General features: G+C 40.0%; 1 protein-coding gene across 1 annotated transcript in view; it reads left to right on the forward strand.

Annotated features, from left to right (window-relative positions):
* LOC108415305 (polyunsaturated fatty acid lipoxygenase ALOX15B-like) overlaps nt 1-11,161 on the forward strand; it is a 42,964-nt gene extending 31,803 nt beyond the window's left edge. The window contains exons 4-15 of the mRNA XM_037538309.1: nt 1,365-1,446; nt 2,252-2,374; nt 2,454-2,551; nt 2,642-2,814; nt 2,904-3,047; nt 3,236-3,439; nt 3,978-4,064; nt 4,200-4,369; nt 4,491-4,609; nt 4,762-4,862; nt 6,832-7,002; nt 10,886-11,161. Of these exons, the coding sequence (XP_037394206.1) occupies nt 1,365-1,446; nt 2,252-2,374; nt 2,454-2,551; nt 2,642-2,814; nt 2,904-3,047; nt 3,236-3,439; nt 3,978-4,064; nt 4,200-4,369; nt 4,491-4,609; nt 4,762-4,862; nt 6,832-7,002; nt 10,886-11,065 (1,652 nt within the window). The 3' untranslated portion in view covers nt 11,066-11,161. The remainder of the gene's footprint in view (nt 1-1,364; nt 1,447-2,251; nt 2,375-2,453; nt 2,552-2,641; nt 2,815-2,903; nt 3,048-3,235; nt 3,440-3,977; nt 4,065-4,199; nt 4,370-4,490; nt 4,610-4,761; nt 4,863-6,831; nt 7,003-10,885) is intronic.
* The last annotated feature ends 214 nt before the right edge of the window (nt 11,162-11,375 follow it).

Raw genomic sequence — 11,375 nt, forward strand, 5'->3', positions numbered from 1 at the left:
TATTGCAAGCGGGGGTGAAGGAGTTAAGGGGGGGTGCAGTGTAACACTGATAGCCATTTGTGATGCAATTCTCCCTTGAAGACACAAGCACCTACCCCGCAGCAAGGTGGAAGCCAATGACATGGCTGAAATTTTGAAGAGGCATCTGGGGTGGCCAGTGAGATTTTAAAATGCTGCCTTATTTAAATTTGCTACTTGGAAAAAAAGAAACTAAACAGGAGCCATACAATTACAAACAGGTAATTCAACCTCTCTGCCACAACTTGATTGTGACAAATGACTTGTCTTATGTTGGATAATGTCTTGTGGCGTTTTCACACTTGTTTTGAATACTTGAGTCTGCACCCAGGACGGGCTCTGGGGGAGGGGCTCATTATTGTCAGTTGCTTTCATCACAAGAATTCCATTTGAATTGTCAGTACAACACTTCCATATGAGACTTTTTGCAATCAGGTTTGCAAAATGGAAGTTTGCTGCTATTTATCTTCTTTAAATGCAAAAACCCAAGCAGCAAAAAACTTGAAAAACCTCTTGTCTACAGAAATGCTTTCCCCACCATTAAAACTTGAAAAGGGAAGTGAAGCGATATGTCAAAGCAGTCATGTTACAAATTGAACCAATTACACAACTGCACATGCAATGCCGGGGGCAGATGGCTTCCATATATGCAGTGTGCCATACCAGAGTATACTGGAAGCAAACCCCAGAACAATGATTTCAGGAGGACCAGAGATTGGTTCTCTTGAAATAGGTGGTCTGGGGGTTTGCTTCCAGCGACAACTTAAAAATGAAGCACTGTAACTAAGTGTTTTCACACCAGAGCTTTTTTCCAGATAAAGGAACATTTGCTCAGTGAGTTCAGTACATTTGATCATGTGAAAACTGTTTACAAAAGCTCTAGTGTGAAAATGCCCTTAGTTTCATGGAATCATCTGCTGCAACATTTTACGCTGTGTGAATTCATGTTCTTGCCAGATTAAGTTAAAGAATTCTATAATTGTCTTTCTTTTGATTTTGTTGGTGGTGATGTAGTTGTTGTTCTGATTGTTCTCTTGGCTGTTGTGTGCTGCCTTCTTGACCAGGGCTCAGTTGAAAGATATTTAAATTTCCCTGTGCTTCCCATGGTTAAATGAAGACGGAGAAGAAAAAAATAAAAATCATCCAAACAGTGAAGAATTTACTGGCAGGGTTGTTAGTTTTAAAAAAATGTCATTATTTTGTATTTCATTTCATTTCTTTTAGATTCTTAGTTGTTTCAGTTAGTCTTAAGGGTGCACTAATAGTTTTGTTTTTATTTTCTGAAAGGTAATAGTAGCTTATTACTAAATTTTTTTTCAATGTATTTTTCCCCTTTTTCTATGTAGCCAAGTTGAGCCACAAGGACACAGAGGAAATGGCTGTTGGCCATCGGCTTGAAGATGTTGCAAAAAAATGTGAGGACTTCATGTAAGTGACATTCCTCTAAAATCAATCTAACCTGTCTGTGATTGTGTGCACAGTGGCTAATGCAGCACTTAAATAATGGAAGCGTAGTCACCAGCTTAGCACTGTGCAGATTGCATATATGCACATAACGCGGTTTCTAAATCAATATAAACCTTTCTAATATAAAGTTCAGACACTTTCTTACTTATTTCTACATTATCTTGAGGAAATATGCAGAAATGATAAGATCAGAGATTAACCACACATTTGTGCTTAAACCATTAGTGATCACTAGATCCAGGATGTGGCTTCAGCAGAGCTGCCAACTTTTTTTTTATTACTGTCTGATGCGTTGCCAATATGTAAGTTAAAGTCCCCAGAAAGAATGATTTTATCTTAACTTGTGGATACAATTGATATTTATTCCACAATTTCTGCCAAAAAATTACTATTTCACTTTGGAATGAATTACTATATTAAAAAGGTTGATCACAACATACTCTCACATACAGACAAATTCATAAACAGTGGTATTTTTGCAGTTCGTCACTATAAATGCAGGCCACTCCTCCTCTTCACCTGCTCTTACTGTGTGCATAAATCTATAGTTTTCAGCAGCAGCTTTAAGAATAGCTGCATATATCTCCATCTTAGCTTCTGAGCATTTCAAAAATGTTGTGCATCTTGTGAATTTTACTGTATTTCATGGTTTTACCATCAGAAGCAGAAGAGGTATGTTAATAATTGTGGATTCTCCTTGGTGAAAGCCATTCCAAATGTAAAAGCATTTACATCAGTGTGATTGTGTGTGCTGTGTGTCTTGCAGATGGGGTGTGTATGACTCTGAAATGCCACACATTGTACAGGTGGACTCAGCAAGTGGTTTGCCTTATGAGGTTAGATTCTCCTTCACGAAGGAAAAGGAGTTTCAGCACTCACTGTTAAACACGTAGGTTCCACCTTGTAGCTGTAACTGAATGAATGTATGTACTGGTGGTTCATGTTTAACACATCTTACTGTATTTCAGTTCACTGGACTTAAAACTGAAAAACTTTCATCCCACAAACACATGGAACAGCATGGAGGAACTTGAGGATCTTCAGTGGAACGCGCCTTGGACCCATGGTATTTTTTTTTTTCTCAAGACATGGAATGCTTCTAACTTTTAGATCCGACCACCGCCACCATAACAGACGGTGTCTATGCTTTTTCCAGAATACATCAAGAAACACTGGATGACCGACACGTTCTTTGGCTACCAGTTTCTGAATGGCTCGAATCCCATGATGATCAAGCGTTGCTCAAAGCTGCCCAACAACTTTCCAGTCACTAATGACATGGTCAAGTCTGCTTTACCAAAAGAGAGCTCTTTGGAAAAAGAAATGGAGGTACAGTGTGAAAAAACAGTTCTTTGAGTGATTTGCCACTTATTACATGTGTATCTTTTTCTGATTTCCCTTTAAATGTGTTCAATCAGAAGGGAAATATCTTCCTGTGTGACTATGCAAGACTAGATGGAATTGTGGGAAATGTGATAGATGGGATTCAGCAGTATCTGGCTGCCCCTCTTTGCTTACTCTTCAGCAATCCTCAGGGCAAATTGCTGCCCATCGCCATCCAGGTAAGACCTCAGACCTCAGCTGAAGACACTGTTTGCTATTGTCTTCAACTGCAAATAGACATAAGCAAGGATTAATCTCTTAAACCAGCCAGGACCTGCCAGGGGTCCAGAGCTTCCTTCCTCACTGGGAATTGTAGAGTTTATACCTTTTCACTAAGTTGAATAAAAGCAAACTTTCTTTCTCTTAGCTGAAGCAGAAGCCTGAGGCGCAGAACCCCATTTTCCTCCCCACTGACTCCAAGCATGACTGGCTTTTGGCGAAGCTCTTCGTGAGAAACGCAGAATTTAACGAACACGAGCTGAACTTCCATCTACTACGCACTCACCTGTTGGCTGAGGTCTTTACCATGGCAACCCTGCGTGCCTTGCCCTCTGTTCATCCCCTCTTCAAGGTAGGTGCTACCTATTTTTCTTCCAATTTTCAGTTAGAAACATATGTGCTTTGATGCACATGCAGAAAAGGGAAGTACTTAAGATCAACAAAGCTCTTTTAATGATAAACTTGATAAAAATGTAAACTTGATTATAGTGGTACCAAAGGTTGATTCCTCCCAGGAGCACACAGATGTTTGAATGATGCATGTTATCCCCTCTGTTTTAGCACTTTTCTTTTTTTTGTTTTTGATGGGACAGTAGTTCGTACTTTGATTTAATTCTAACACATCTATGAGGGTTAAATATACCAGTGTATATTTACACCAGACTCTTACAGTAATACTACAGATCCAAATAAAAGCCATTTGGAACCAATTAGCATTGTGGCAATGAGGTTACATTAATTACACTGTTGTACAATGTACACTTAGGTGAGGTGTAGTTACCTAGGTGTGGAACTTTTAAAGATTCACATGAATGGGACCTGCTTGAGGAGCTTATGAACTATTGTTTAGTAAAACATGATAATGCCGTTATTTGCTTTTCATCTCACAGCTTCTGTTTCCTCACATTCGCTACACACTGCAAATCAATATCATGGCGAGGAAACAGCTGATGTCAGCTGAAGGAATTTTTTCCACGGTACATATTTCCTTTAAGAACTTTATCATTCCAAAAATATACTTGTGGAAATGCTTATGACTGATGTTAGTCAGTATTCATCACTATCTGGGTTTCTTCAGTGATTTACCTTCTCTTTACATCTTTACCACACAGAGTTGTGCTATAGGTCTAAAAGGAATGATTACACTTATGAGAAGAGCGACTGCCAGTCTGACCTATAGCTCTCTGTGTTTGCCGGACAACATCAAGGAGAGAGGCCTGGAGAACATTCCCCATTACTACTACAGAGATGATGGCCTCAAGTTGTGGAACATCATTCACAAGTACGATGAAGCTACATTAAATGTAGACTGTAAATATACTAGGCAGTATTTTTATACATGTATGACAATGAAGATTTCTGTGTAAATGGTCAAGCTATCATATTAACTGTGAACCCTCCAGGTTTGTGAACGGAGTGGTGGCACATTACTACACCGATCGTGATGTCCAGGAGGACTCTGAGCTCCAGACATGGCTGACGGAGATTGTAGAACATGGCTTTCTGAAAAATGACAACAGTGGTGCGTGTTGTGATTTATTTTGGGACTGGGTTATCAGACGTACTGGAAATGACGCTGTAATCATTTTATGTTTCTGTGACGTTCATGAAGCCATGTAACCTATGGACTGTCCATTGTTCTAAAATGTAACCCCCCCCCCCCCCCCCAATTAGGAATCCCCAAGTCCTTCCACACAGTGGCTGAACTCGTCAAGTTTGTCACCATGTTGATCTTCACAGTATCGGCCCAACATGCTGCAGTCAACAACGGCCAGGTTAGGCAGTATCATTTTGCTTAAAGCAGATTGTGGTTCATAACAAAGATGGACTTGTGCCAGTGTTCGCAAAACATCTCAAAGTAACACCCTTTTGAGTTTGTCAAATTGCACCAGTAAAATCATGGGTACGGATGTCTGTTTTGGGCAAAAATGGGGAGGGCGGCACTTTGGAAGGTAGCTGAGGGGTGTTGGGCTTTCAGTTTTAACAAAATTCAGTATAACACCAGTTTTACTACAGTCCTTTTCAATCTTTAGAAAATCAAAGCCATCCCACTTTATATAGTTTATTTCTTAAAAAGCCAACTGACCTAAAATGAGTAACTTGGTTTCTTTGTTCAGATTTATTAAACAAACTTCTGCTGTACAAAAAACATATAAAAGAATATCTCCCTCTTTTTCTGTTGGTGCAAATGTGGACAATCACATTTCTCAGCCCAGTAAATGACTGAATAGCTAATTTTCTCCAGTTACCATTATTGCCAATGTTACAATGGGTGATCCTGCCATCAAATGTAAATCAATGTATATTCACTAACATTGTGGCCAATGGTAGGAGTTGCTGACTTTCACTGATGCACTATATGGACAAAAGTATTGGGATACACTTCTTAATGATTGAATTAAAATGTTATTTAGTCTTATTGCCGCAGGTGTATCACATCAAGCACATAGCCATGCAGTGTGCCTAAAAACATTCCTAAAAGAATAGATCATTCTGAAGTGCTCAGTGAATTTGAGCATGGTATTGTAGTTGGATGCCACCATTGCAACAAGTCGGTTCATGAAATTTCTTCCCTCCTAGATGATGGTCAGGTCTGGGTTTGGCAAATGTTGCAAGAATGTTACCTGCCTGACTGCATTGTGCCTGATGTAGTTTGGTTTGGGAGGGATATTGCCATGGGGTTGTTTTTCAGGGGTTGGTTTAGAACCCTTAGTTCCAGTAAAGGGAAATCTTAATGCTTCAGCAGACAAAGACATTTGACAATTGTATGCTTCCAACTTTGTGGGAACAGTTTGGGGAAGAACCTTTTCTGTTCCAGCATGACTGAGCCCCAATGCACAAAGCAAGGTCCATAAAGGCATGGCCAGGTGAGTTTAGTAGAACTTGACTGGCCCTCACAGAGCCCTGACCTCAACCCATTTGGGATGTACTAGAATGGGGATTGTTGGACAGACCCCTCATCAATCATCAGTGTCTGACCTTGCAAATGCTCTTCTGGATGAATGAGCAGAAATTCCCTCACACTCAAAATCTTGCATAAATCTTCCCAGAAGAGTAGTAATTCCAGAGAGTGGACCAACTCCATATTAATGCTTATGGATTTAGAATGGAATATCATAAAATCTCCTCTAGGTTTAATCTGCAGATGTCCCAATATTTTGTCCATATAGTGTAATTCATTGCTTATGCAACAGTGACATTGAAATTCCAACCATGATTATGCTGATAAAATCAGTGATGGATCAATGTTGCTGTCTAGGTAGCTATATTATCTTAACTTCAGGTAAGATTTAGTTAACTTGGCTGCACCTTTCCTATGTTCAGAAATGACTGGTTATTACTGCTTGACAAAATACAGAATATACACTACATTTAACCCATTGTCATATTGTCTGTTTGTCTTACCACTCACTGCCAAATATGCATTCATGCTCACACCATTGTTCAAGTTGGAAGACAAATATTCATTTGAAAAAGGGCAAAACCTCTGTAGATATACTCCCTCCCTAATAAGTCTTGATGCAGAAAGCTGTGGAGTCTGATTAGGTGCCTCATCCCTCTTTTAGTACTTGCCTTTAAATAAGTGTCTGACATGGCTTTGGTCGCATGGCACAAAGCAGTGATTTCAGTATGGCTTTTATATCCTAATTCAGTTGGTCAATGGAGTGGATGTTTATTCATTTTATTTATTTTTATTCCAGTATTCTTGATTCACATGGCTCCTGACCTTGTCTGTTTTTTCAGCTTGACTTTGGAGCTTGGATGCCCAACTTTCCCAGCACAATGAAGGCTCCTCCTCCCACCACAAAGGGACAAGCAACGGCAGAATCCATTCTTGCAGCTTTACCTGATGTCAAGCACACACTTAAACTGATGTCTGCCTTACACCTGCTGAGCAAGAAGTCCTCAGATCATGTGAGTCCAAATTCAGCACCAACAGTGTCTGTCTAGGCCTAATGTGCTGAGCATTTTATGTCAGTTTCAGGTGTAATTCAGACAAGTTCTACTAAAAACAGTCTCTGGGCAGTGTGCATGAAACACACTTGCATGCATATGCATTTGAGGGAGGGACTGCTAAAAATGAGTGGAGATGTTAGACATGTGGCTGAATGCATATTTAGCTCCATTTACTGAAGTTTAAGCAACTGACAGCAGTCAGTTTTGGGTTTTTCTCTGCCTTTTAAAAACCTGATACAGTGAGGCAGTGACATGGAACATTCTGATGTAAATTAGCAAAATATCATTATGAACTTAACCAACCTCCTTTAACAGCCAGGACCACCACAGATCAGGTATTATGCGGGTGATGAATCATTCTCAGCACCACAGTGTCACAGACATAGTTTTTAAACACCTCAATGTCACTACTGGACTGAAGTCCACCAACCAAAAATATTCAGCCAACAGTGTCCTGAGACCACTGAAGGACAAGAGGATGACCAATACAAACTTTGCAGCAGCAGATGAGCTACTGTCTCTGATTTTACATCTACATGGTGGACCAACAAGGTATGAGTGTCTAATAGAGTGGACAGGCACTGTGCACTTTAAAAAGCTCCAGCAGTGCTACTGTCTGATCCACTCATACCAGCACAACACACATTAACATGCACCACTATGTCTTTGTCACTGCAGTGCTGAGAATGATCCACCACCCATACAATACCTGCTCTGTGGTGGTCCTGTGGGGGTCCTTATCATTAAAGAACAGGGTGAAAGGGAGCTGACAGAGTTTGCAGGGAAACAGATGGACTACAGTCTGTAATCGTAGAACTGCACAATGCACCTATATGGAAAACTGAGCTGATAAAATAGATAATGAATGTAGAAACAAGGTAGGTGTGCTTAATGAAGTGACCGGTCATACATTCAGCAACAGAATATTATCTAAATTCTCAGAATCAAGTGCTTGTTTCAAAGCAACTTGCTAAGATTTTCACTCTCAACTTGAAAATATGAGGAAGCAGCTCATGACTTGAGGCATGGGGCACAACCTAGCACCTCTAACTTGGCAGAGCTGACATTTTTAACTAGGTCTACAATTACCCACATTTCACTTTTTGATAATATACATGCGCAAATGTTCTTCAAAGTGAGTTATATCTTATAATATAACTTGCTCATAATAAATACAATGCTATCTATTCCAAATCTGACTTTTATTAAATGTTTCTATTCACTTTAATAGCCTTAAAATGAAAAACCTCTTCCAAGTAATTTCTTGGGCTGTAGTGGCTACAAAAGTGCAGTTGAACTCAAACTGATGATAAGCTATATGAACTCTCCAAAAATCGGTGAAAGACATTTGTAGCATCTGGCAGCTCTTTGCATGCACATGTGTTCAAAAACAACCCGAGATGTAGATGTGCAAGAAGGGGGCTCTTTTAAACCCTGTGCCTCACAAGCATGCAGTCAGTGGGCGGGGTTGAGTGCAGTTTGCATGGTTAGCTGCAGTCTTACCAAGTGGTATGATTTCAGGCACATTGCGAAGGCACATTTTATGCACAACCCCAATTCCAATGAAGTTGGGACGTTGTATAAAACATAAAAACAGAATACAATGATTTGCAAATCCTTTCCAACCTATATTCCATTGAATACACTACATTGTCCCAAATTGGTTGGAATTGGAGTTGTACATTTTCCCACTATATACACTAAGCAAAGGTATACTACTACCAAATAGAAAAAAGCCCCAAAAAGACATTATCAACTTGAACATGTACTACTTAGATAACTGGATGATTATCTGAAGGTATTTTGAGCGAGCCTTCCATGTTAGCCATCAGGTTCTTGTGGCCTCACTCTTCCCAGTGGGGCCACAAGAAGAAAAGAAGAGGAGGGAAGCAGAAATGAGGACTGAATCTGAATGTCATGCTAAATCTAATGCTAAGTCATAGGTTTATTCTATCCATCTGCACATAAACACCTTACTGTACATATTTCACTTTCTGTAACCCCTACCGTGCATCTTTCACACCTAGACACTGTTTCAGTAACAATATATGCACATATTTATTCAGGACTGTTATTATGTGCTGCTATTGCACTGCCTTTTTCATCTTAGGTTGTAGATCTGATTGCAGATTTTTGTATATGTCTATTTGTATATATGCCTATAGATTTTTTTTTTTTTTTGTATTCTTTTTATATTGTTTCACCCTTATTACTGTGCTGTGTGAGTGCTGCATTTCCTTTGAGATCAATAGTGTCTGTCTGCCTATCTAGCCATCCATCCACACTATATTGCCAAAAGTATTCGCTCATCTGCCTTCACATGCATACGAACTTAAGTGAGATCCCATTCTTAATCCATAGGATTTAATATGATGTCGGCCCATCCTTTGCAGACATAATGGCTTCAACTCTTCTGGGAAGGCTTTCCACAAGGTTTAGAAGTGTGTGTGTGTGTGTGTGTGTGTGTGTGTGTGTGTGTGTGTGTGTGTGTGTGTATGGGAATTTTCGACCATTCTTCCAGAAGTACGTTTGTGACGTCAGACACTGATGTTGGACAAGAAGGCCTGGCTCACAATCTCCACTCTCTCATCCCAAAGGTGTTCTCAGGTTGTGGTCAGGACTCTGCAAGCCAGTCAAGTTCTTCCACACCAAACTCGCTCATCCATGTCTCTATGGACCTTGCTTTGGGCCGCAATTATGTTGGAACAGGAAGGGGCCATCCCCAAACTGTTCCCACAAAGTTGTGAGCATGAAATTGTCCAAAATCTCTTAGTCTGTTAAAGCATTAAGAGTTCCTTTCACTGGAATTGAGGAGCCGAGCTCAACTCCTGAAAAACAACCCCATGCCAAACTTTACACCTGAGCTCTATACGCACTGTTCTTGAGCTAATCTGAAAACCACATGAAATTTGGAGGTCTGTTGTGATTGACTCTACAGAAAGTTGGCAACCTCTGCGCATTATGCACCTCAGTGTCCGCTGACCCCCCTCTGTAGTTTAACGTGGCCTACCACTTCGTGGCTGTTGTCATTCCCAATCACTTCCACTTCGTTATAATACCACTGACACTTGACTGTGGAATATTGAGTAGCGAGGAAAATCCATGACTGGACTTGTTACACAGGTGGCCTCCTTTCATGGTACCATGCTGGAATTCACTGAGCTCCTGAGAGCGACCCATTCTTTCACAAATGTTTGTAGAAGCCGTCTGCGTGCCTAGGTGCTTGGTTTTATACACCTTTGACCATAGAAGTGATTGGACCACCTGAATTCAGTGATTTGGATGGGTGAGTGAATACTTTAGGAAATATAGTATATCTGTGCCGGTCTGTCTAAATGTAATCTAACAGCTACTGCTCTAGTTTCACAAACCTCACTAATAGCTACTCTAGTTGCCAAAACCCAAAATTAAACTGTCCCAAGATGCTGTGCAGGTGTAGATGTGCTAATAAGCCATGGAATCAATGTGTTCACATCGATAGAGCACATGGTGGAATGGAGAATTTGTTGCCCTGTATGCACAAGTCTCCTCTGTTTCTTCCTCATGCTCTTGGGGAGTTTGCCTGATACCACTAGGAGTCTGAACACCTAATTCTAGGACAATTTTGTACTGGATAATGTACTTTATTAACATAATTAACTGAATTGAACCTAATATTGCACAAATCAATAACCAGCTTCTAAATGCTTTTAAGGGGCTGTTCTCTACTGTGCTCTTCTGCGCAGTTACATGTTTTCTTGCTGCATCACAACACATTTTTAATGATATTTGCAATGTTTTTCATACTTCGTGGATATAACAATGTTGTTAAACAATGCCTTCCTCCTTTGTATTCCTGCAGTATCCTTTTGGATATTACCCGGAGGAACTCTTCGTCGAGGCTGTGCCCCTTCAGAAAATGGAACAGTTCAGGCAAGATCTGAAGGCTCTCGAGGGTGAAATAGAAGCAAGAAACAAGAATCTTGAGCTTCCGTATGATTATTTAAATCCGAAGAATGTGGCTAATAGTGTAGACCTGTAAGAAAATGGATAATCAATCTGCTGAAAAGATTCTGATTGCACTCCAGATTTTCAAGTTTGTAGTTTCTGATTGTTTTCTGCCACTTATTGTCTGCAGAATTAGTTGCAGTGTTTAAGTTTAGTTTAATTAGTAAAGTCTAGTGTTCATTTAGCATTTAGAAATGAGGTTTGTTATGGTTTGAATGAATTGTTAGCCAAGTTTGGCATGGTACATGCAATCTGTCTTATGATGCATAAGTTGTAAGCAATAAAAACAGTTACATGCATGCAGTACAGCCCCAATGCTTGCTTGCAGTAAAACTTAAGCTTAT

Source organism: Pygocentrus nattereri, chromosome 5, assembly GCF_015220715.1.
Source record: "Pygocentrus nattereri isolate fPygNat1 chromosome 5, fPygNat1.pri, whole genome shotgun sequence".
NCBI lineage: Eukaryota > Metazoa > Chordata > Actinopteri > Characiformes > Serrasalmidae > Pygocentrus > Pygocentrus nattereri.